The 26,707-nt window shown below is 40.6% G+C and overlaps 2 protein-coding genes across 2 annotated transcripts in view; one reads left to right on the forward strand and one right to left on the reverse strand.

Annotated features, from left to right (window-relative positions):
• Cage1 (cancer antigen 1) overlaps positions 1 to 292 on the reverse strand; it is a 34,114-nt gene extending 33,822 nt beyond the window's left edge. Inside the window, 1 exon segment of the mRNA XM_055595067.1 lies at positions 83 to 292. Coding sequence (XP_055451042.1) covers positions 83 to 119 — 37 coding nt within the window. The 5' untranslated portion in view covers positions 120 to 292.
• Positions 293 to 445: 153 nt separating this feature from the next.
• On the forward strand, positions 446 to 26,025 carry Riok1 (RIO kinase 1). The gene is made up of 17 exons (XM_055595173.1): positions 446 to 699; positions 3,499 to 3,697; positions 7,118 to 7,208; positions 8,078 to 8,147; positions 9,612 to 9,654; positions 11,229 to 11,321; positions 13,048 to 13,160; positions 13,245 to 13,325; positions 14,464 to 14,550; positions 15,415 to 15,552; positions 16,382 to 16,485; positions 16,997 to 17,103; positions 19,920 to 19,985; positions 20,465 to 20,584; positions 21,928 to 21,981; positions 22,955 to 23,107; positions 23,709 to 26,025. Exons 1-17 carry the CDS (start codon positions 629 to 631, stop codon positions 23,817 to 23,819), a joined length of 1,701 nt encoding a protein of 566 aa, XP_055451148.1. The 5' UTR covers positions 446 to 628; the 3' UTR covers positions 23,820 to 26,025.
• The last annotated feature ends 682 nt before the right edge of the window (positions 26,026 to 26,707 follow it).

The following is a 26,707-nucleotide window of genomic DNA, read 5'->3' on the forward strand; positions in this document are numbered from 1 at the left end:
GCCAAACGCAAAAATCTGACCTCAGCGTTTCAGTGGAAAACCACCCACCCACTCGTCTCATCTGCATCTCAAAACAACGCACCAACGTTTCTAGGGAGCAAAAGTGTGCTCACTTCCATGATCCATAGGGCTTCTGTGACCCAGGCTAAGGAATCCGGGCTTCCCCCCGGCACACCGCCTCCGCGGGAGGGACAACTCCTTCCAACCGTCCCCACCGAGGGGCCGTATCCAACTGGCTGTGTCGCGGGGCGCTCGAACGTCCCAGTGTGACGTCCGCAGGCCAGCACCGAACGCCACACACGAACTACTCCACAAATAACGCAACGTTCCCACGGCACAGCGCGGATTGGCCTTTCCCGGCCACCGTAACGCGCATGCTCCCTAGGGCACTTCGGCGTAAGGGCGGAACTACTAGAGGCGTACTTCCGCCATCGAACTTCCGGTCTCTCGGTAGCTGTGTCTGTGGTAGTGTAGCCTGAAAGCCCGTGGCGGCTGGTCGTTGCTTTGGGCCTGGAGGTTGCCGAGCGATTTGTGAGGTGGGAGTCGCGGAGACGCGGTTGGATCCGCTAGGTGAAAAGCCGTCTCTTCTGCTTGCGGCCCGAGAGGTGCAGGGCTCGACCCAGTCTTCATGGACTGCCGTCGGGATAGGATGACTGCGGTGGTCCCTGGCCAGTTTGACGACGCGGATGCCTCTGACAGGTAGGCGGCCGGAGACTGCCCAGGGACTGCTCAGAGTCCTCCAGTTCCGCATTCCTCTCGGGGTGCTGAGACCTGACTCTCTGGACGTCTATTGGGGTCTGTCCTCATGGCTGAGCAGTTCGCAAAAGCTACTAGTCAAGGGAGTCGGTTCCGAGAATGACTAGCAGAGAAGCAGATCTGAGGATAATTGAGAAATGTAGGTTTTTTTTTTTTTTTGTAAACGCACACACCCAACAAAATTTTGACCTCCGCTGGAGTTAGTGATGAACAAGACAAATCAAGTCTCTACTGTCTATTTGGAAAAGGAGGGCAGACCAGGAGGCCAGCGTCTAGAGTGCAGTGGAGAGAATTGAGGCAGAAAGGAAGACCAGCCAGGTAGAGCCTTATAAGGGCTGTGAGGAGTTAAGATACTGTTCAGGTGTTAAAAGGCCAGAGGAAGGCTTTTTAGCAGCGACAGGGAGTCATTTGATGTATGAACTAAAGGAACTGGTCAGTTACGTAGAAGATGCCTTTGGAGAATAAGGGTGGAACAGAGAACTAATTAAAAAAAAAAATCAGGTTCAAACATGATAGCTCCTAGAGCTAAGACCATAGAACGATTTTGAGGTAGCAGTGTTGTGATTAAATTAGATGTAAGGGCTGATGAAAACAGTAATGGAAAAGTTCCCATTAAAAAGAAAAAAGAGTCATTTTGAAACAACAGAGTTTTGTGTACTTTATGTCACGTAGATTTTACTCATCAATTATGAGTAGATTAGACACCCTGTGTGTCAAATCTAGTGTTAGGGAAATGTTGGTGACTACCGTCTTGATTGACACAAGAGTTGCCTTCTGCTAGGGGGAATTGATATTAATAAAGAGGCAAGTTATTTGTATTAAAATGAAATGCTGACTAGTACAAAGGAAAAATGAGTAAGCAGTTCCATATATAGTAAGCAGAGGATGGGTAGGGACTAGCAAAAGAAATTAGATTTCTGGTTACAGATCATCTCCCAGAAATCCTGCAAACCTGCTAGTCAGTGTGTAATGGTAATGACAGTGTATTATGTATCCACTGTCCCCAATACACACAGGATATTGTGAGACTACACCAGTGGTCCGCTGATGGATTTGATCTTGCCACTGAACCAAAGAGACTTGGCACTCTCCAGTAACATTTTTATATGTCACACCTGGGTTGGGGGTGGGGCATACTAGTGGCCTGTGGTGGTTTGGTAGAGGCTGGTGGTGCTTCGTGTTCGAGACATTCTCACAGGGCTGACTAGTTGGGACTAAGGACACCAGGATCGTTCGAATATTTTGAATAGTTATAACTTTTAAATGCTATTCTAGATTATTGGACTGGTAAGTAAAAGACAGAAAGAAATTTGTTATCAGTTCCAATGCATTAACTAAAAATAGGGGCCAGGTGTGGGGGCACCCTTTAATCCCAGCACTATGGAAGCAAAGGCAGCTGATTTCTATTTCCAGGCCAGCCAGAGCCACACAGTGAGACTCTGTCTCAAAAACAAAACAACAACGGAAGGGTGTGGGTGGGAGGGAAGTGCTAGGGATTTAGTTCTGTGGTAGAGTGTTTGCCCAGAAAGGGCAAAGCTCTGGTTCATTTTTCAGAAAACAAACAAACCAACCAACCAGCTCTTTATGGTCAAGTGAAGTGACACACGTCTTTAATCTGAGCACCTGTGAGGCAAGAGGCAGGTGGATCTCTGGATTCAGTCTCAGCCTGGTCTACGAAGCAGGTTCCGGGCCATCCGTGGCTACGTACTGAGGCCCCATCTTAAAAAAAAGAAAAAAAAAAAAAGTCCTTGTCAGGGGCTCATGCTAATCTTGGTGTTGGTGTTGTTCCTGTTGTATTGTGTGCTGCAGAATCAGGCATTATATCTTTTTAAGTAGCATGTATAATTAGTTGTTTAATATGGTTATTGGCCTGTTCTTTGCATGAGGTCAAAGCTGGCAATACCTGTATTGAATTTGGTGGAAAATGTGTTTGGTTTAGAAGGCACATGTTTTAAAAAAAATTGAACTTGGCAAATGTGTGAAAAAAAATTACATAAACATCCAGTGTTTTAGCTTCTTGAAAAACTAGCAAGATCCAGTAACAAGGTCTGCATTCTTGTGGAAACCGCCCTCCCCCCCCCCCATTGGTTGCACTTTCTTTACATTGGACCTCTTCTCTTCATATATCCCCTCTTCTGTTATCCTATACTTGGCCTACTTCACTGTGTAGTGTTTGGCCTCTCTGCATTACTGTTTCTTCATCATAGTATTACAGTTAGTTCAAGGAAAGGCAGATTTTGTCATACACATCTCCTTAAAGTAGGTTTATGAATGATTTATCTAGAGTCTGGTCTTGTGCACTGATCTGAACCAGTTCATTTACCAAAGAGAATAATGTAAATTCTAGCTTGATTTAAGGCAAAAGCAAAATCAACACTGATGAGGGTGTGGAGAATAAAGGATTGCCACAGTCCTGGAAGACAGGAGAACTTGATATTAAGAAGATGGAGCTGGGAGTTGTGGTACATGCCTTTAATCCCAGCACTCAGGGAGGCAGGGGCAGGAGGATCTCTGTGAGTTTGAGGCCAGCCTCATCTACAAAGTGAGTCCAGGACAGCCAAGGCTACACGGAGAAACCCTGTCTTGGGGGAAAAAAAAACCCAAAAAAATAAAACAAAACAAAAACAAGAAAAAGATGGAACAGATTGGGAAATGCAAGGGAATCTTTAGGTATATATGTATGTGTGTTTTGTTCTTTAGAGGATATGTAAACATGCCAGAACATTCTTTTTTTTTTTCTAGTGAAAACATAGAAGTGAAGTCAGTCCAAGCAAAAGATGGCATTCTACTTAAAAACCTTCAGAATGATATGACAGAGATGAAGGGTGAAGATGAGAGTGAGGAGGAAGACAACTATGATTATGACAGTGATTGGTACTTGGATGATGGGACTGGAAAACTCACCAAGAGTTGTACCTGGAATGGAGCCAGTAACTCTCATGTATGTAAGGAGTCTTATAAATCTGTGTTATTTGTTTATAGTTTGTGTGTCTGAGTGAATGTAAGTGTATGCGTTTGTGTGTGTACATGTCTATGCATGTTGGGAAGGCAGAAGTGGACATCAGTCCTTTGGAGCTGGAGTTACAGATGTTTTGGGGATCCCCAGCTTTTTATCTGGGTGCTGGGACCAATTCCAGTCCTCATACCTGCTGAGCTATCTCTACCCTCTCTACGGTATCTTTTGGGACATCTCACTGAACCCAGAGTTGATCATTGAGCCAGCCACTGGCCAGTGACTTCCAGAGACCCTCCTCTCTCAGCCAGCTGCTGGCCAGTGACTTCAGAGACCCTCTTCTCTCAGCCACTGCAGTGCTGGGATCATGAATGTATACCAGTGAGTCTGTGTTTTCATGCAGGTGCTGAGGACTGAACTCAGATCCTCAGGCTTGAATGACAGTAATTTAAGGACGGAGACATCTTTCCAGATCCATCTATTTTTTAAAAAAAAGACTTGTGGTACTATAGGTTATAGTGTCTTGTAGCCCCAGCTTTTGTTGATTTTTTTTTCTTATGGCTTTCATATTTCTCATAATTTCCTATATTTGGATTCTTTCAATAATCAGTAAATATGAAGCATTACTGAAGTGTCAGCTGGGCAGTGGCACATGCTTTTAATTCCAGCACTCAGGAGGTAGAGGCAGGTGGATCTTTTGAGAGTTCAAGGCTAGCCTGGTCTACAGAATGAGACCAGTTCCGGTACAGCCAAGGCTACACAGAGAAATCCTGTCTCAAAAACCCAAAACTAACCAAACAAAAAAATCCTGAAGCGTTATAGGATGTATGAACTTAAAAATGCAAAGGAAAAGCCATGAGTAAGCAGTTAACTATAGACCATTTAAGGAGCAGAAAAGGGGCTGGGAATGTAGCCCAGGAGTAAAGCATTTGGTTAGAGGACAAAAGATTCTGGGGTTTATCCCTAGCTCCCCAGAACAGCGTCGGGGGGGGGGGGGGGGAAGAAATAAAAAAACAAAACCAAAAACCCAAACAAACAAACAAACAAGCATACAAGGTTGAAACTCACTGCTAACTACAAAAGTGTAGCTGGGCTTGTATACAGTTCTTTAGCCCCAGCTACTTGTGGAGAAGAGGCGAAAAGATCACAAGCTTAAAGCCAGCCTGGAATACAAAGTAAGTTTTGGTAAATCCTTCACTGAGTCATTGGTAAGACTGGGTAATTTCAGCCTGGATTGTGATATGATGTTTGTGTACCTAATGTTAGCTGTTACTCTTGGTTGCTGGTGATCGTTGTTATGCTGGGGATGCAGTGCATTGTTGGAGCACTTGCCTACCATGCATTCCAGCACTACAAAAGTCTAATCAGCCAGACAAACAAGTATGTGATAGGAAACAGAAGTTGATACTTAATATTGTGGTGCCAGGAATCAAACCCAGGGCCTTGTGTGTAGTAGACAAGTACTGTCCTAATCCTAATCCCAAGGCCAAAAGTTATTTTAAAAGCTGAATTAAAGGGGCCTAAGAGATGGCTCAGTGGTTTAGAGCACTTGTTGCTCTTTAAGTTCTTTATTTTTTTTTCAAAGATTTTATTTATTGTATGCACATTAGTACTCTAAGAGGGCAGTAGAAGGTATAGATGGTTGTGAGCCACCATGTGGTTGCTGGGAATTGAACTCGGGACATCTGGAAGGGCAGCCAGTGCTTTTAACCACTGAGCCATCTCTCCAGACTCTGCTCTTGAAGTTTTTTACAAATAAGACAATGGAGGCTCAGAGTTTCATGATGAGATACAATAAGACTGAATCAGCAATTCAGTTGAGAGCCTTTTTTTTTTAATTTTTTAAATCTTTTTTTTTTCCTCCTGAGACAGGGTTTCTTCCCTTGTAACCTTGGCTGAACTGGAACTCTGTAGATCAGGCTGGCCTTAACTCAAAAAGATCCACCTGCCTCTGGTAGGATTTTAATATCAGGTAGTGGCATGCTCCACTACCACCTGACTGAGAGCCTTTTTTTTTTTTTTTTAAACATCTATGATACATTTTCTGAGTTTTGGATATTGTTTCTGCTTCCTTCGGTGTTACTTAAGGTCATACAGAGCATCAGTGTAATTGCTGAACCTCATACTTACCCTTATCTGTTTCATTTCTTGAGGTGTCAGGATTAATGTCAGCCTTAGCTTTTTGCTAAACACTTTGAAGGTAAATGAATATTCTCAAGTATCACATTAACAAACCAATTGAAATTTAAAAAATCTAAATTATTATTCATAATAACAAAAATACATTGAAGAGAAGTAAATAACATGTGGCCTGTGTTGTGGTCAGTAACCTTACTTAGCCTTTTCTTTGAAATGCTTTTTTAAAATTTTTATTTACAGATATACATATATATTTATATACATATATTTATATGCTTGTTCACACATACATACATACATACATACATACATACATATATATATATATATATATATATATATATATATATATATATATATGGATGTTTTGCCTGCATATGTATCTGTACACCATGTGTATACAGTTCATGAAATGCCCCAGAAGATCAAAAGGTTTTGAATCCCAAAGGACTGGAGTTATAGATGGTTGTAAGTTGCCATGTGGGTGCTGAGAATCAAATCCAGTTCTTCTGGAAGAGCAGACAGTTTCTTCACTGCTGAGCCATCTCTCCAGCCATGAAACCCATTTATTTTATTATTTTGTTTTTTTGGAAAGTTTCTTTGTGTTTAGCCCCAGCTGTCCTAGAACTCACTCTGTAGACCAGGCTGGTCCCTCTCTTTTTTTTTTTTTTTAGTTTTTATTTTATATGCATTGGTGTTTTGCCTGCATGTATGTCTGTGTGAGGGTGTCAGATCTTGGAGTTACTGACAGTTGTAAGCTGCCATGTGGGACTTAAGAATTGAACCCAGGTCCTCTGGAAGAGCAGTCAATGCTCTTAACTGCTGAGCCATCTCTCAGCCACAGGCTGGTCTCATTGAACGTACAGAGATCTGCCTGCTTCTACTTCCCAAACCCCGGGATTAAAGGCATGCGTCAGCACACCCACACACTTTTTAAAACCTTTTTTTAAAAAAGTCTTAGGAAATTTGTTTTGTTTTGTTTTTTTTTTAATATAAAGCTCCCATGTATAATGGTGCTTTAATAACCAACTGAACTGGGGCAGGGGGGTGGTTCAGCAGGTAAATGCTCCTGGTGTCAAGCCTGATGACCTGAGTTCAGTTCCTGAGACCATTGGGGTGCCAGGAGAAAATCAGCTCCTCTGACCTCCATCTGTGTTGTGCCCCTTCCCCCAAATATAATAAAAAAACAACTAGGGAGGAAAAAGAACGTAATTATGAACCTTCAGCCTGAATTGACAATTAATCCTATCTTAAACTAATTTCTTATAGGCAAATCGACAGACATCTAACTACAATTCAGCCAAAATGTCCACTCCAATTGACAAGTCTTTGCGAAAATTTGAAAATAAAATCAATCTAAGTAAGTTTTTAAAAAATGTGTTGCTAACTGGGCTGTGAAGAGATTCTTCCAAATGCTGAAGTGTTAGGCACTTTTTTGGCTGAGGAAGTGAATGTATTGATTCAGTGATAGAGCTAAATGAAGAAAATAACTTTTAGCAACTTAACAGTTTAATTCACACTTTCTCAGTTGTTTTTTTAATTTGTTGTGGGATTATGAAGTTTCAAATACTCATTCTATTTCTTATCTGTTCTGCATTGCATTTTGTATTAGAACAGCCTAAAAATGCTATTTTGTTTGGTTAGAGATTTTATGATGGTGTTAATTGTTTAGTGAAAGCCAGCCCTAGTTTGAACTATACTGCTTTAAAAATGCAAGACCACCATGTTATGCTTGCACCAATCTTTACTCTATAAACCTACCCAGTGTCTCTCATGTACCCTGTCGAGTAATATCAAATTAATGTATATAAGTATTTCGTAGTCGTCATGATCTAACTCTAATAACTTGAAAAGGAACTGAGGTTTGCAGAATTAAACTTTGAATTCAGACAGTTGTGTTATCTGTATTGAACAAAATATTAAGTATCAGAGATTTAATATGTAGAGCCAATGTTTTGAGTATTGTCTATATCTAGAATTTTAAAATACTGGCTCAAAAATGACACTACAGTGCTGAAAATACACACTATGAGGAAAATAGGTTAATTTATTGCTTACCTCGTAAGTAAAATATATTCTAATTCTATTAAGAAAATAATTTGTATTAAATTTAGAAAATTAAAAAAAGAAAGCATACAAGGGGAAAGTAGAGAGGGAAGTATTCTGTTCAGAGATATTAATGTATTTTTGTCTTTTGTGTGTTTACATTGTCTGTTTTTGTATTTTTAGATAAACTGAACGTTACTGATTCTGTCATAAATAAAGTCACCGTAAAATGTAGACAAAAAGAAGCGGAATCGTAAGTAATGTTTTCATTATAAAGTATGGTGGTGGAGACTGATTTCTTCTTTTGTGTGTTTTTGGTTTTGAGACAGGGTTTCTCTGTATAATAAGTCCTGGCTGTCCTGGACTTGCTTTGTAGACCAGGCTGGCCTCGAACTCATAGAGATCCACCTGCCTCTGCCTCTGCTGGCATTAAAGGCGTGAGCCACCCTACCTGGCGGAGACTAATTTCTTGACTGGGTAGCATGATTGTTCTGAAAAGGATGTTTTTTGTTTCCCTTTGTTTACTAGTTTAGCATGTGCTTTGCCTTTGTAAGTCAAAATCATAAATAGTCAAGTAGTAAAAGCACAGTCTTGTGAGGTTCATAAATGTGTTTTCATTAGGATTGTGTTTGTAGATTCCAGTTTAGACTAGGATCTGGCTTACTTCTCTTCATAATAGCTGGGATGACCCTTCCGGTATAGAAGATAGCATTTATCCAGCCAGCAGGGTTAGAACTGAGCGTGAAAGTCCATTTCTCTCTGGTTCGTTGCAGTGTGGTGGTCACTGCATTCTGAGAGGGGTTGGGGTCACCTGGTATTCTGCTGACCTGTGTGTCTGACTCCCTGTATTTGAACTGTGGCAGTTTAGGTTAGTGTATTGGATTGCGTTATCTAGCATACAAGCTGATGTTAGTTAAAGGACAGTACAAACACTCAGGATTTCCCTTGTCACTCTACTCCAATGCCTCAGGGATGTAGAAGGACCACCACTTAAACACTCAGTCTCATCTCCCCTTTCTTTCACCTCTCCCTCTTTTCATCTCCCTTCTCTCTCCCTCTCTCCCTTTTCTCTGTGTGCATGTATGAAATATGTTATATGTTACATACATAAAATTATATGTGTGTATTTATATATATATGTATTTGTATGTGTTTGTATACCTCCATAGCAGGCACATCCAACCTGTGGGCTCATGTGAGTACATGTGTTTGAGGATAGTTATGAATATGACCCAACAGAAAATTGTAAACTTACTTAAAGCATGAGATTTGTTGTTTTCATTGTTTCTTGATTACACAGCTGTCAAGTGTGAGCTTTGTAGATGCCAGGGGTCCTGGGAGATGGTGGTGAGGGGGTAGTGAAAGTGCTTGTCATGCAGACTTACAATCACAGTTTGACCCCTGACGGTGGAAGGAGAGAACTGGCTCCCAAAACTTGTCTTCTAACCTCCATGTGCTGGTGGCATGCACTCGCCTACACTTCATTCACACGGAAGAATAATGCATGAAAAAGATTAAAAACTTCACAATGAAAAGAAACAAAGGATTGGACATGCTAAAGAGAAGTGACTTGAATGTGCAGTTTTTCACTGAGCACAGAGTCTTTATCAAACTGTGATCTCTTAAGAAAAGCTCCGTAAGAATTGTCGCAGAATCTTCTTATTCTGCCTTCTCCCTCAGATTTGAATATGTCTCTTACACTTCTTTGTTCCCTTAGGTATCGCATTAAAGATAAGGCTGACCGAGCAACCGTAGAACAGGTACGCTTTAAGTGTGCTGCACAGTCTTGTTTGAAATTAGCATTCCTTTTCTCTTTAAATTCTGCCTTGTTTTTAGCATCCTTCCTTGGTGTCAACTCATCTAAAATTACTCCTGAGTAAACACCGTTTCAAGTTAGTTGATTGGCATTTTGCTGTATAATATGATAACTAGTAGGTATGGTGAAGCCATAGCCTCTCATAGCAGCTACTATAACCCTCGAAGCTACTTGCGGTGCTCCCTCCTTCTCAGAGCTCCGAGGCAGAGACTGTCACACCAGAATTTTTCTTAAGCAGGGTCTGTAGGAATTTTATTCTCTTTCCCACCAAATAAGTTGAATATCTGCCATAAAACAGGTTGAGTAGCTGCTGTGTATCTTGGGCATGCATAGAGGGGAAAAGGGAAAGAAGAGTAATATCTTCAAATTTCTAACTAGAGTTGTCTTTCTTTAGAAATTAGACGTGCTTTATTCTTTGGATGGGGCAGAGCTGTAGTCCCTAATTACTTATGGGCAGCAGAATATGATTGACGTTTACTTGTGTGTGTAAAGACACACACACACACACACACACACACACACACACACACACACACCCCACATTCTGTAGCCCTAGCTGATCTGGAACTTGCTGTGTAGATCAGGCTGGTCTCAAACTCACAGAGATATACCTGCCTCTCGCCTCCTGAGTGCTGGGATTAAAAGTGTATGCCACCAGATCCAGATTTTTATAGAGTGAAGAAAATGATAAAGAAGGTTTAGGTTATTATTATTATTCCTGCCTATTTGGGCTGTCCTCCTGTATGTATGCTTATAATCCCACATACTGAAATAGTAACCTCTTGACCTATAAAGCTCTTTGACGTAAGGCTTAAGGGAGTAGAAGCTAATCTGCAGTCTAGTTTGTGCAGTTGGAGACTCACTGGACATGCAAGTGCTTATTTATGATGTTAACGTATCGTATTGTACTGGTTGGCTTTTTGTCCACTTGCTACAAACTAGTGACCTGGAGAAAGGGAGCCTCCAGAGAGGAACTGCTTCCATCAGATTGACTTTGTAGGCATGTCTGTGCACCAGCCCACTGTGAGTGGTGCTGCCCCTGAACGAACTGGGTAGTCCTGGGTTGTACAAGAAAGCAAGTCAGTCAGCATCTCTCAGCCATGGTTTTTGCCTCAGTTCCTCCGTCGAGCTTCTGTCCTGCTTTCACTCGGCCGTGTACTGTTTTCTTGAAGAGGGGGATGAGATGAACCTTCTTCTCTCCACGTTGTTTTCTCATGGTGTCTATCACAGCAACAGAGAGCAACTAAAATGTGTGTGTGCACGAAGGCGAAGGCAGTGCCTGTGTAATGGGGCCTGTGTGGAGGTCATAGGACAACTTTGTGGGCTTCCTTCTGTCCAGAAGCCTTTACGTGGGTGGGTGTTGGGGCAAGCAGACTTGGGTCACAAGGTCTGTGTAGCAAGTACCTTCACTCACTGAGCCATCGTGATAACTCTGGATGTGCATTTTTATTGTCCTGTAGTTTGTTTTGTCTCATTTGTTTTCATGATTCTACTTTTAAAAAAGACATTTCTTTTTAGGTTTTGGATCCCAGAACAAAGATGATTTTATTCAAGATGTTGCATAAAGAAGACATATCAGAGATACATGGCTGCATTAGCACCGGAAAAGAAGTGAGCTGTTGTTGGGATAGCAGTGTTTTCATGTTTGTTTCCTTATTTCAAATACCAAGGAGCACTAAGGCACTTTGTAATGAAAGTGCCTTAAAAAAAGAAAAGAAAAGAAAAGAAAAGAAAGCTGGGACTGAAGAGGTGGCTCAGTGGTTAGGAGCACTGGCTGCTCTTCCAGAGATCTTGAGTTCAATTTCCAGCACCCACATGGTGACTTACAACTATCTATACTGGGATCTGATACCCTCTTCTGGCATGCAGGTGTACGTGTACATAGAGCACTCATATACATAAAACAAATAGCATCTTTACAGAGAAAAGAAAAGAAAGTTGAGCATTGTCACACATACCTTTAATCACATTACTCAGGAGGCAGAGACAGGTAGATCCTTGTGAGGTCCAGGCTAGCATGGTCTACAGAGCAAATTTCAGGCCAATTAGAGCTACATAGAAAAACCCTGTCTCAGAAAGAAAGCAAGCCAGCTATGGAGGCACATGCTTTTAATCTCAGCACTTGGGAGGCAGAGACAGGTGGATCTCTGAGGCCAGCCTGGTCAGGTCTACAGAGTTCTAGGACTACACAGGGAAACTCTGTCTCAAAAAAATTTTTTTGTATAAAGAAAGAAAAAAAATTTATGTGTATAACTTACCTTGATTGCTCTATTGTATCACTGAGTCTGTGTGCTGAACACTGAGCTTAGATTTTCAAATCACTGTGGTCCTGAGTTCCAATTTAAAATTACTATTTACGAATGAGGGCTATTGATTTTATTTCTATTAGCCAGTCTTTCTTGTTTTTTTATTTCTAAGTGTAGAAAAAAGTAAGTGTGACTTTTTCTTTTTTCAAGACAGGGTTTCTCTGTGTAGCCCTGGCTATCCTGGAACTCACTTTGTAGACCAGGCTGGCTGCTAACTCAGAGATTTGCTTGCCTATACCTCCCAAATGCTGGAATTAAAGGCTAAATGTAACCTTAAAAAAAAAAGAATATATATATATATATATATGTATGTATATGTATATAGTTACTCTTCTCTTGCTGTGATAAAATACCTAGCCAAGAGCAGCTTACGGAATAAAGTTTATTTTAGTTTAAGGTTCCAGAGGAATAGTGTTCATAGAGGCAGGGAAATCATGGCATAAGGAAGCAGTGAATGACCTAGAAATAGGCCCAGGGTATTAATTCTCAAGCCTGCCTCCAGTGACATACTTCCTGCAGCAAAGCTATACCTCCTAAACGTTTCATAAGCTCCCCAAACTGGGGACCAGGAGTTCAAATTAATGACCCTATAGAGAACATTTCTTATTTAAACTATCACAATTAACGATTCATTTTCTGTGGAAATTAGATATAAGAAAATTTTTATCAGAGATACACGTATGAAAGCAATTACATTTCAATTGTACTTTTATATGCATGGTGTGCCTTGTGTAACAATAGGCTGCAGTCAGAGAAACTAATATAGCAGTGACATCACTATAGGTGATAAAATCTTATGAGACCACTGTGTCAGATGGGGCCCGTCATTGACCAGAATTTCATAGGATGGCATATGAATGTATGCTGGAAGTGTATTTATTATAACACAAATTTTCATATTTTCATTCACATCTTCAAGAGATGACAGTGATACAAGTGTTGTCTCAGTTTACTCGAGGTTAGAATCAACTGGAAATCTGACACTAGATATTAACACATGCTTCGTTTCCTTTGTTTCCTGCTTAAAATAGGCTAATGTATACTATGCTACCACAGCCAGTGGAGAGAGCAGAGCAATCAAAATATATAAAACTTCTATTTTGGTGTTCAAAGATCGTGATAAGTATGTAACTGGAGAATTCAGGTGAGCCTAGATTCTTGAATTCCTTTTTCCTCAAGTGCTAAAATAGTAAAATGCAGTGATTTAACAAATGTTTACTTGTTCTAGATTTCGTCGTGGCTATTGTAAAGGAAACCCTAGGAAAATGGTGAAGACATGGGCAGAAAAAGAAATGAGAAATTTATCCAGGTGACTGGCGCGGTGTGTATGAGAGAGGGTGTGGTGCACATGCTTAACTGCGTCTGTCTGGGTGTCCATGCCCCACCCTTTCCAAGCACAGGGGACTAATTAGACCTTGTCGTTCTGTTGTACGTGCTGAACTAAGTAGAAGAATTTTGCTATTCTGATGAGCCTGGAGCCATGTTAAAACATGTAGTATTTGCTCTACGAAAGATAAGACAGGATTTTAGATAGGAAGTGACTTGGTGATAATAATGCTGTCATTTAAGAGTCACAGGGGAGCAAGGCACTTGTGGCACACGCCATTAATCCCAGCACTTGGGAAGCAGAGGCAGGTAGATATCTGAGTTCCAGGTCAGCCTGGTCTACAGAGTGAGTTCCAGGTCAGCCAAGGTTATGCAGAGAAGTCCTGCCTTGAAAAAAAAACAAAAAAACAAAAAATACATGCATATGTACATACATACATATATACACACACATACACGCATACCTGCATGCATACATACATACATACATAAAATTATAGGGGTTTTAGATAGATTTTTGTCAGGCCCTGAGCTCTGGCTAATCACTTGCTTTTCCTACGCAGTCCAGTTTAGGACATAAAATGTAATTTTGTCATAACTACTATTTGAAAGTATACTTAACCTAGCTTTCTCAAAGTTTATGGATTTCTCCTTCCTCTTTCCAGTGCCTTAACCTTTTCCGTGCTATCTGTAGGTATGATTTGCTATTAAACCAGTACCATTTGTTTTGGAAGTCTTTTGAAATCTTCTGTGTCCACTTAGCTACTAGAGTGTGTGCAGTGACTTTTTTTTTTAATTTTTTTGAGATTAGTAAATTCAAAATATAATTGTTGGCATAGCTGCTATGTCTCATCAGTTCAAAGGTGTGCTTTCTTTTCACAGTGAAACACCTCTAGAAGTGGACTGGCTGTCACAGGTTATGGGATGTAATAGTTTACAGTGTTTTAGTGTTCTTGGTGACACATAATGGTGCCACTTAAAATCACTGGTTTATGAAATAGCAATATAGTTGAGAGGACTTGGTGACGTTTTCTAACAGGAGTTGTCATGCCATGGTCTGTCGCTGCTATATTTTGTTTATGTCTTTTGACCTTCCAACTGTCTTTTTATCTATGTCACAGGCTAAGAACAGCAGAAATACCATGTCCAGAACCAATCAGGTTAAAAAGTCATGTTCTTCTAATGAGCTTCATTGGCAAAGATGACATGTAAGTATATGGACTGTCAAAGAATTTCATGGTGAAACTATTTAAAGTCCTGTGAACTATTCACTAGGGTAATTATTTCCCACATTTCCTTTCATGGTTCTTTCTTACTATGTTAGTGCATAACTGTTCTGATATGCCATTGTGAAGTTTCACAGTGTGTTGTAAGTTGTGATTTTATCCTAAACAGCTGTATAACCAAATCACCACACAGAGACTGGATTTATTTAGTTAACCTAGAACACAATGCTGGGCAATAGTTAACTCCCTCCTAAACCTCCAAGCCCTCATAGTTTCCTAACATTTAGATTTTACCCATTTTACTTGCTTTTTGTGAAATCTTAAGTCTGATTCATTTTCCACATCCTCTCTCCTGCCTCTGCTCTCCTAGCTCTGCCCCTGCCCTTTTGCCTCCCACTCTTTTCCTGCCCTCTGGCTCCTCCCCTCTCCCGCCTACTCCTTCGTCTCTATTGCCCAACATTGTGGCTGGTTGTTTTATTTTTGATGTTTACATAATGTTGAGACAGATGATGCTTAGAATAAGTATAACAATGAAATATCTGGATTGAAACCAGAGAATTGGGGGAAGAAATCGCATTTGAATGAACAAGGATAAGGTGTATACATTTCAAAAGAACATTATACCAACAATGGTGCTTCAGAATAACAAAACTAACCTTGGTTTTGAGAGATGTTTAATTTATTAAAGTGTTGGGAATTACTTGTGATTGTCAGCATTTTGGAATGACATTCATCATTCCATTGTCAGTTTACATGATGAATTATAGAAGAGAGGTGTGTGTAACAGTGTAGAATAAGGCACGAAAATTTGATCTTGATTTTATCTTCATTTCTTTTTTACTTGAGGCCTGCACCACTTTTGAAAAATGTCCAGTTGTCAGAATCCAAGGCACGGGAGCTGTACCTGCAGGTCATTCAGTATATGAGGAAAATGTATCAGGATGCTAGACTTGTTCATGCGGATCTCAGTGAATTCAACATGCTGTGAGTGTGGTTTGTTTACTAGAAACTGTACATAAGTTAGTCATGTTTAATTACTTTTAAACAAATACTAGTCTACAAAGTCATACTTTATGCTCTTGTCGTCCGCATAGTGAGAGTTAAGATGTGGTCACTGCCTTCCATGACCTTAGCAATATAATAGCTGACTGTGAAGTGTCTAGCTTGTTTGATAGAGCAATTGCTTAGACTATATATATGTGAGGCTTTGGATTCCATCCCCAGCACAAGTTCAGGGGAGGGGGTGCATTTTAGCTGACTTAATAAGCTTTGAAATTTTCTTGATTTTTCATCTTTTCATTAGTCAGGATAGCCCTTTCTCATCAGCTGTAATCATTTATGAATTACTTAAGGTGGATTTAAAAAAAATGGTGGTGCATGCCTAATGCCTATAATCTCAGCACTTAGGAAGCTGAGGTGAGAAGAATAAGAGTTTGAGCCTGACCTGTGCTACATATGAGAGCCTATCCAAAACAAAAAACAGAGTAGATTGTTGTTTCATCTTGCTTTTTTTTTCTTTTTTGAGATAGGGTCTCTTTACATAGTTTGGCTGTACTGGAGCTCACTTTGTAGTTGAGGCTGGCCTTGAACTCACAGAGACCGAGCCTCCTCCCAAGTGCTGAGATTAAAGGCATTTGCCACTACATTCAGCTAAAAATGTGTAGCCCAGGCTGACCTGATCCTCCCACCTCTGCCTCCTTCAGCATATCCTACCTGTGTGCCACCACAACCAGATTTAGAATAGATTTTTTTTTTTTTTTTTAAAACAAGAACATAGTAGTAACCTATAACCTCTGTGCTTATTGCCCTCAAGGTACCATGGTGGGGATGTATACATCATTGATGTTTCTCAGTCTGTGGAGCATGACCACCCACATGCATTGGAGTTCTTGAGAAAAGACTGTGCCAATGTCAATGGTGAGTAGAAAATGGAATTTCCTGACAGCTCTGGATAAGGGAGCATTTTTCAGCCTGAGTCCTGACCTTTGGGAGGTCAAATGACCCTTTCACCAGGGGTCTAATGTCAGATATCCTGCATTTCAGATATTTACATGATGATTCATAACTAAGAAAATTACAGTTATGAAGTAGCAACAAAAATAATTCTATAGTTGGTGGTCACCACTACCTGAGGAACTGTATGAAAGGATCGTAGCATTAGGAATGTCTAGAACCACTGGGATAATGTCTTGTCAGTTGAAGTGGGAATGTAGTCTGGCATAGGAATGCTACGTTTGCCTCTCATGTGGAAGGCCCTGCATTTGGTCCGTGGCACCAACAAACAAGTCTTGCTACTGTATTGCTCAGTACAGTGCCACTTAAGCCATTGGCTGCAGATGTTGGTGTTGTTATTTCTTGCTCTGTTCTTTAGCTGAGGTAGTAACTATTCCCCTTATGGCGCTGTTGTCAATGTTTTTCCTTCTGACAGATTTCTTTTTCAAACATGCTGTTGCTGTCATGACTGTGCGGGAGCTCTTTGAGTTTGTCACGGATCCTTCCATCACCGCTGAGAACATGGATGCTTATCTGGAAAAGGTAAGATGGGCTGAGGAGAGGAATACGTATGACTTGCCTTTATATGGCACATCTGAGGGATTTGGGTTGATTCTGAGTGTCATTGTTCATTTTGATAATTTCTTACCGCTCTCAGTTCACAATGAAATTAAAAACAGCAAAGAACTCAGGAAAGACAGGTTTCTTGACTTAACTCATGATTACAGAGACTTTTCCTTCTTGACACATGCCATAGTGTTCAGTGAGAAAACTTCAGGGTGTGGTAAAACATACGAGACATTAAGGACTAAGCATTAAAAGCACTTAAATTATTGTACAAACTAATTTTTTATCTTCAGAACTTTTTTTTTTTTTTAAGGCAAAGATCAAAGACTGCAACTGTGTTTACTAACCCCCACTAGCTCCTAGAAACGACTGTTCTGTTGTTATTCATCTACTCTTGGTACTACTACTAAGTAAAATCACATGCTGTTATAAAAAACTTATTTCTATGTATATATGTGTGTTTTTATGACTGTATGTGTGTTCAGATGCCTAAGGAGGCCAAAAAAAGTTATTGGATCCCTTGGAGCTGGAGTTACAGACGATTATGAGCCACCTGCAGTCAGTGTTGGGAACCAAACTCAGGGAAAAAAAAACAATGCAAAGGCAGAAGAAAACACCACAACTCGCGGCTGATAGAAAGTGAACAGGCAGGGTCTGCTACAGGACAAATGCTTGTGTGTGGCTTCTTGTTATTGTTGATGTTGAGTGCTCCCTTTGGGCCCCAAAAAGTTTTCTATTTTGATATGATCTATTTATGTCTTTTTAATCTTGTCACTTCTGAGTCAGGATTCTCATGCTTCCTCTGGAGTGCTTTTCCACCTAGGCCCTTGTTCATCTTGCTTTGCCTGGTGAATGTTAATGCTCAGGTCAGACAGTTGTCTCAATGGAAGATTCAGGAGAAACAGTGCTTCCAGGGGTATTGTTTTCTCTTTGATACTTTTTTGAGACAGTGTTTTCTGTATAGTAGGCTGCCTCAAACTCTATATAACCAAGGATGAAGTTGAAGTTGTGATTCTCCTGCCTCTGTCTCCTGAGTTCTGAGATTATAACTGCACCTGTATGTCCAGTTTGTGCATGCTGTGCCAGCATTCTTAGCAGCTGAGTACATCTCACTGACCTTATCTCCTCCTGCTGTTGTCTCATAAGTGCTGGGGCTTAGCTGTACACCACTGTGTTTGGCAAATTATGAACTCTTGAGGGACAGAAATTTTATTTGTATATTGTCAGTAGCTGATTATGTGCTCAGCAGCTAGATACTGTCTTAGTTAGGGTTTTCATGGTTTTTAAGAAATATCATGACAGGGCTGGAGAGATGGCTCAGAGGTTAAGAGCACTGGCTGCTCTTCCAAAGGTCCTCAGTTCAAGTCCCAGCAACCGCATGGTGGCTCACAACTATCTATAATGAGATCTGGTTCATCTTCTAGCGTGCAGGTGTACATGCAGGCAGAACACTGTATACATAAATAAATACATCTTAAAAAATAAGAAAAGAAAGAAACAACATGACCATGGCTCCTCTTATAAAGGAGAACATTTAGTTGAGGCTGGCTTACGGTTTAGAGGTTTAACCCATTATCATCATGGTGGGAAGCATGGCAGCATGCAGGCAGACATGGTGCTGGAGAGGTAGCTGACAGTTTTACATTTGGATTGGTAAGTAGCAGGAAGAGAGAGTAAGCCACTGGGCCTAGCTTTAGCTTCTGAAACCTAGAAGCAGCACCCCAAGTGACACTTTCTAAAACAAGGCTACATCTATTCTAACAGGGCCACATGTTCTAATCCTTTAAAGTAATGCTACTCTTTCTGAGCCTGTAGGGGCCATTTTTACTCAAACTACCACTTCCATGTATTGACTGAGTAACTATCAAAGTATTTTTATCCCTAAACCATTACTATTGATTCTAGTGTCTATACTTAAAAAAAACAAAACAGAAAATAGATGTTTTTTCCTTCTCTCTGTATTTCTAAAAGATATATTTTAATGTAATCATGTGTACCTGTAAGTATGTGCATGTGTGTGTAGATGCTTGTGTAGGCCAGAGGCATTGGATCTCCCTGGAGCCGGAGTGACCCACAGTTGTGAGCTCCCCGATGTGGGTGCTAGGAATGAATGCCGGCCCTTGGAAGAATAGTGCATGCTCCTAACCACGGAGCCGCCGCTCTGGCCCTCTCCTTGCATGTGTTTTAGTTAGAGGCTGTGTTCCTAAGTCAGAAGAGCTCTGCATAGAGTCTTTGTCACCTTTCTCCCAGTCACTGTTTGCCCAAGGGACTTTCATGGGGATTTATGCTGTCGTGGCATTAAAGCCTCCCATCTACCTTCCTTGTGATTGATTTCACTAACTTTTCAAGTATCAAGAAATGGTTTATTTTTGAGTCTCAGTTTTATTCTGATAAAGATTTTTGCTAATAGTTTAAAAATAAGTTTAAAACAGTCTTTCTTTCCTTTTGGTCTTGGCCATGAGTTGGGTGTAGGTATGGGTGTGAGTGATGCTGGTGCTAGGATGTGGGCTGTGTATATCCTAGGCCAGTGTTCTACTACTGAGCTACACCCAGTGTGATTGTGAAGAAGGTACTAAACGTACCTTGAGACTAAAAGAGTTTATTCTATTTCTTTTTAAATGACTGACAAGTCTTTGGTAGAGAGCCAGCCTACATTGCAGAAACTCACTTTAGGTACTTTCAGAATTGTGAAATGTCACACCCATGAAGATCAAAAATCGTTCATTACAAAATAGAAAATGTGTCTTTTCTAGGGTGAATGTAAAGGAATAATGTTTTGCTTTCTTTCAAAGGCCATGGAAATAGCATCCCAAAGGACCAAGGAAGAAAAGACTAGCCAAGATCATGTGGATGAAGAGGTGGGATTTATCATGCATTCACAGCCTTGAGAATACTTTTTGGCTTTTGCTGTGGCACTCTGTGGTAAAGGGTCTTATTGTATAAGCCAGGCTGTCCTAGAACTTGATATGTAGTGAGGTGACCTCAGACTCACACTCTCCTTCAGCTGCCTAATTGCTAGAATTACAGGTGTGTGCCACCATTTCCAAATAATGCTTGTGTTACATGATTTTGCATGGTTTTGTTTTTGTTGGTAAAGCATGAACTTGATTTTATAGACACATGGCACACAGTTTACTTTCAGTTATATTATTGCACTCAGCAACCTCTTAGTCTGTTAGTCTTTTCAAATTGCTTTTAGCTTACCGCATAGCAGACATGACACAGTGTGTACACAGGTTGGCTGAAGGTCAGTGTTGGAAATACCAATTTCCGCATGGTTGATAGAGCTAAAGACAGAGTATAGGAATAATAGCTTAATTTTGCTTTCCTCTATTAGGTGTTCAAACAAGCATATATTCCCAGGACCTTAAATGAAGTAAAAAATTACGAGAGAGATGTGGATGTAATGATGAGGTTGAAGGAAGAAGACATGGCTCTGAGTACCCAACAAGACAATGTGAGTAGCTTGCTTTGTTATCCTGGCGTGGTGTTAGTGAGATGGTTAGCTTCCTTTGTCTGAACGTGGGCCTTACACATTGGCTGTAAAGGGACTATTTCCTGGATTTAAGAGAGAGGTGATGTACTTGCATGTGCCCAGAGCTATAATTAGTAAAAGGCAGATCCACAAAGAAGTCAAGGATAAAAACGTTTGTACTAGATTGATAAGCTGTGCTTCATTTTCCTATATATTTGAATAAATGCTTAAAATATTTATATTATTTTTAACTACATGTGTGTGGGGTGGTATGTGCACATGAGTGAATGTGGGTGTTCTTGGAAGCCAGAGATGTTAGGTTGCCCTAGAGCTGGAGTTAAGAGGAAGTTGTAAGCCTCCCTGCACAGGTGCTGGGAACCAAACTCAGGTCCTCTGCACGGGCAGAACAAGTTCTTAGTCACAGTACACCTCTCCAGTTCCCTTGAATTTTGTTGTTGTTGCTGTTTTTTGTTGTTAACAGACCAAGGAAACACTTCCGGGTTTGTAGCCATATAGCAAAACTTAGCTGTTTATATGTTTTCATATAAAGAGTGAAGAAATGTTCTCCAGATTTTCATGCATGAAATAAAATCATTAAAAAAATATTACTATGTTTGTCAGAGCATGCCTGCCGGGGTGCCTGTAGGAAGGCCAGAGGACAGCTTTATGAGGTCACTTCTCTTCACCTTTGTTTAGCTCCTGAGGATCGTAGTCAGGCTTTCACAGCTAGTGCCTTTATTTGCTGAGCTAGCTCTCTGGACCAAAAACACTTTAAAAAAAAAAAAAGATTAATATTTACATATGTCTATGTGTCTGAGATTGCATGTATACATTTATTTGTGTGTGTGCCCTCAGGCCAGAAGAGGGTATTGGGGTACTTGGAGCTTTCTCACCCACTGAGTATAGGTGCTGGGATCCTAACTGTGGTCCTCATGATTGAACAACATGTACTCTTAATCACTGAGTCATCTTTCCAGATTCTGGAAAGCACCGTTAGTAATAATTACAACTTTTGGTGAGAGTAGATAGGGTTGTTTGTGAAGCGGCTAACATTTCATTGAATAAAGTTCAAAGTCAGTTTTTGCTGTCACCTAGTGGGTGGCAAAGTTCATCTGAAAACTAAGGGGTTTTGATTGTATTGGGTCTGTGGAGGTGCATATGTGAGCCACAAGAATAATGGCATGCTATGTTCTGTGTTACTGTGTGATAGAATGTGATAGTACATTCACAGAATAACAGGGGACCATGTAGTCCAGTGTTTAATAATGTAGTATGTATATATCATTGTCAGATTTATATGTATTCTTTTTCCTTTTGTTTACAAGATTCTATACCAGACTGTGACGGGATTGAAAAAGGATTTGTCAGGAGTCCAGAAGGTATGAAGAACATGTGTTGCTTTATAACAGAATTTATCTGCAGATATTTTACTGCATGTGCTGTGACATGCTTGTGAATACACACACAAATAAATGTGGTAAAATATTTGCAGAATAAATTAAATTTGGAAATGTACCTCTTCTGTCTCTGAAGTCTTTCATTAAAAATGAGATTATTTGTTGATAATCCTGGTCTTCATTATGCAGGACAGTCATGATAGTCATACACTTTTTGATAGTTTTTACAATCAGTTTTGAAAAATCTCAGGTCTGGAGAGATGGCTCAGCCGTTAAGAGCCTTTGCTGCTTTTTCAGAGGACCTGAGTTCAGTTACCATCATCTACCCAGTTAGCTATAAGACAAGAAAATGGAAAGTTCAAGGTCAGCCTAGACTATGTAATAAGGTCCTGTCTCAAAAAAGAAAAAAAAAAGTTAAATAAATATGGTAAATTTCAGGGAAAATGTAACTTTCTCATTTCAATTAGATTAGCTCATTTCTAGTAATATAATAAATTCATAGGAAAACAGTTGTGAAGTCACCTAAATAGATCGTTGTCATTATTGCCTCTGCATTTTACATTCTTGCCTGATTCCAGCTCAACCGTCGGGCTTGCAAAAGCAGCAGCAGAGCTGTGTTGTTGGCTTAGGCTACCCATATAGGCCTAGCAATCAGGCATTTGTGCCAGGAGAGCTGTGAATGGAGCCCAACACATTTGTAGATGGCAGCATCGTGTTGTAGTGTCTATGAATGGCCACCACTGCTAATTGCTGTATTTGTGTGTGTTCTTGGGCCCTCCTGGAGTGAATGGATGTTGTCCATCTTTTCCCTAATGTTGATTCTGCTATGTTGATGTTTCGCTGCACACTTTAAAGTGTTTTTGGTATACTAATATAAAATGCTATTACTAACATGTTGACTAACAAATAGATAAGCAATTGGCTTCAAGTAACATGGTTCTGTAATGATTTCAAGGTCCCCGCGCTTCTAGAAAGTGAAGTTAAAGGAAAGGCTGGTTTTGATTCAGAAGATTCTGGAAGCTCCGAGTACTCTGCTACAGACTCTGAAGAGCAGGGAGATGATGCCCAATGCAAAAAGCATACTGCTGACCCTGACATTGACAAAAAGGTTAGCCAAGATCCTTATTCCTTCTGGGTGTGGTGGCTCTAATTACAGTTTCCATAACTAAGTCTGAACTTTGCTTTCGGAGTAAATTAGAGACTTGACTACTTTTAGGAACTTTTTTAGTTTTGCACAAAGGACATATTATATTTGTCTACTAAAAACAAATATTTGTTTCTTTCTAACCTTTATTTCTCTTGAAATATGAAACTTGTAAACAACAAGTAACATATAGGGATACTGATTTGACTGTGCACAGTTTTAACAGAGTTCATGGGACAGGGTGTAGCTCAGTAGTAGATGGGCTGGGCCAGGGAGGAAGGGGGAGTAGAAAAATAACCTGCATATAATGACAGGTATCTATCTTCCAAGAACTTGAAAACTGAAGTGTGTTGGGGGGAGTATCATTTGGGCCTCAGGAGTTTAAGAACAGTCTGAACAATAAGGTGAGACCCTTTTGAGAGATAATAAGGCAAGGATATTGCATGTGTGGGGGGGAAGCAAGTACATATACTTTTATCCACATAACATGAATTTTAATTTAGTTCTAATAACAGTTTGAATACTCTGATGAATAAAATTTGTTGGGGTTGTTTGTTTTTTACAGGAAAGAAAGAAGATGGTCAAGGAAGCGCAGAGAGAGAAGAGGAAAAATAAAATCCCTAAACATGTAAAAAAAAGAAAGGAAAAAACAGCCAAAGCCAAAAAAGGCAAATAGAATGAAGACATCCCTCAGCTACTTTTTAACTCTAAAGTAGAGGTTGTAGCTGGGGGATGCCTCTTTGTTTACCATCTCACTGTCAGGGAAGATGAAGGCGTGGTCATGTGGTTGCTTCAAAAGACCAAAGCCCATATGGTCGGGATCCAGTCCTGGCTCTGCATCTGATGGATTTATTAAGGTACTATTTGAATGAATAACTTTAGATATTTTATTTTTATATTTTTATCTTACAAACCGTTTTTCAGAAGCATCATAAATATTTATGATGAGTATCCACCGCCTTTATAAAGGTGCGCATAAAGGCATTTGGACAAACCTGTGGACATTTGTTTTCTTTGTATATGCCAAAGACATCTGAAATCAGCCAGTTACCAAGCTGTGGCTTATAGCCTGTAGTTCCACTCATAAGCCAAGTCATCTGGCTGTTCTGTTGCCATCCACAGCAGCTCTGGGACTTGTTTGTCATATGATCCTGCTTCATCTTTAGTATGCTCTTTCTCTCTGCCCAGCTCATATGCCATTTCACACTCAGCCATTTGGCATGTTCATTTGTTCATCAAATACTTTAGGTATTTTAGGTACTGGGTTACAGTAATGAACAAAACAAAATTACTTCCTTTGAATAGTTTGCATTCTAGTAAGGAAATGAAACATTAAACAAAATAAGTAACCTTCCAAGAGATTATACCTTACATAAAAATAATGCTGAATAAAGAGGATGCCTAGGGAGACAAAGGTTTGCAATTTAAAATAGATTTTTTTAGGATACACAGTGATACACTTGACAGAATATTGAAGCTGAGTCACACTGAGCTTCCTGGCACTGCAGTGGGTGAGTAGAAGGAGTCTGAGTTCCCGCCAGCCTGGACTGCTTATGCAGATGAGGTTACAAACACAAAGCCAAGTCAGGTACATCGAGAAGGAATACCCCAAGCAGAGCATGCAGCCAGGAGAAAGACGGTGCAGCAAAAGGTTCACTGCAATGATCAGGAATGGAGCTGCAGCATCAGAATCAAGGGGGGGTCAAACATGAGAGCTCATGGAGTTTTTAGCAGAGAAGCAGCAGGATCAGCCTTGTGCTTGGAAAGCAGCGCTCTGGTGTCTAGAGAATTGCAGCAAAGGTGATGATTGGCTGTATCCGTTGTCAGCCCAGGTGAAGGCTGCTGTTGGCTTGGCCTAGGATGGTAAAGGCGGATGTGGAGTTGCTTAAGGCAGCAGGTGAATTAGACCGGAGCAGCGAAAGGTGGCTTTAGGGTTTATGACCCAAGAAGCCACTGAGACCACTGCAGCTACTACGATGAGTCATGGGTGAAGTCAGGCACATTGCAGTACAGGTACTCACTGTGACTCTTCAGCGTTTCTGTCCCGTATTTCATCACAGCCACAAGACTTAACACGTGCCCTTTGCATTATGAAATTTAGACTCCACTTAGGGACAAAACTAGGGAATTTGTACGAAAATGTTAACATTTGCTCCTGCACTCGGTTGTTCTTCCTCTGCGATGTTTTTCTGAAACTCTACTAATGACAAAGTAACTTGCGTATTGAATTTACTTATGTATACCACCTGTTTCGTAAGCCTCCAACCTCAGATCAGAATGTAAGCACCACTGTTTTGTATCGCAGCACCTGGCCTGTGCTGAGACAGTCACCTCTTCGTTAATGTTCAAATGATAGTGCTCTATTCCCTAAGTAAAGGAGAGGCTGTCACGCCTGCCTCGTATTCGTAAGGGTGGGAATAAGGGATTGGTGTAGGTCAGTTTTCAACCCCCAGGCTTGTAATAAGGTTTATCCTACCACATAAAGTTCTCACCCCCAAATGAGTTACCTAATTGCAGTACATAACGGAGATGGAAATGGGGCAGCCCAGTCCATTTTCTGATGCCTTGTTATGTAACACTGCCAAGGCTTTCTGAGGGGTGGATGCCACCTTTAGTCTTGAGCCCCCTTACTTGTTCTGATGTGGTTGTGACACTGGGAAGTCACTTTCCTTTGAGGAAGAAGTCCTCATGTATAAATAGTGGGACTTGGACCAAATGAATAAAAAAATGTTATCTAAAATTCATTCACTCACAGTTTTTTCGTGTAGCCCAGGCTGGCTTCAAACTCCCTTCAAAGGTCCGTGTAGTCAAGGATGACTTTGAACTTCTGATCCTTATGCTCTTGTTTCTCAGATGTCACCACAGCCTGCAGTTTACCTAGAGGTGGTAGGAGCTGGGAGAACAGAGCCAGTAAGTGAAGCAGACTAACATTTCATGCAATAAAAGCCACCTTCATACTCTGAGGGCTAAGAGGAGTCGCATGAGTAAAGTGTACAGTCACGATGGCAAGCGTGTGTGCGTGTAGCAAGCTGCATGAGGCAAAAACATGTTTTTCCATAGAGACATGTCAACAAGTAACAGCCAGTTGTAATGAATAATCTGGAATAAACACTTATCCACTACACCTGGGAGGAGCACAAAACACATTCCAAGAACAGTTCTGTGCTTTTGAAGAAACTGAAGTCCTAAGACTTTTTCTTTTTTTTTTTCCTTGAAGTTTCCTCAGAAGTACTCAAAATCTCCTATGACTTCATTCTTGGATTGTGGTCACCCTGTTTAATGCAGAGCGAACCCAGCGCTTCCTGAGTCATTAGGCTGTTTTGCCTGGAGTTTGCTGTTTATACTCCTCACAGTCATCTTGCTCCACCAGAGGGAGCCATGTTCTTGAGTTCTGGTGTTTAACCAGCCTGAAGGGCAGCAGATGCCCTAGGTGGGAGAACTGAAGTAGCCAAGTTCCTCTCTCTACTCTCCCCTAAAGACCAATCCAATAATGGCACATTTGGTGCTTGCTTTCTCAATTAGTCCCTACTCGGAACCCCTGACAAACTTGTGCCTCAGTATATG

This window comes from Psammomys obesus, unplaced genomic scaffold, assembly GCF_907164565.1.
Source record: "Psammomys obesus unplaced genomic scaffold, mPsaObe1.curated_primary_1811, whole genome shotgun sequence".
Lineage (NCBI taxonomy): Eukaryota > Metazoa > Chordata > Mammalia > Rodentia > Muridae > Psammomys > Psammomys obesus.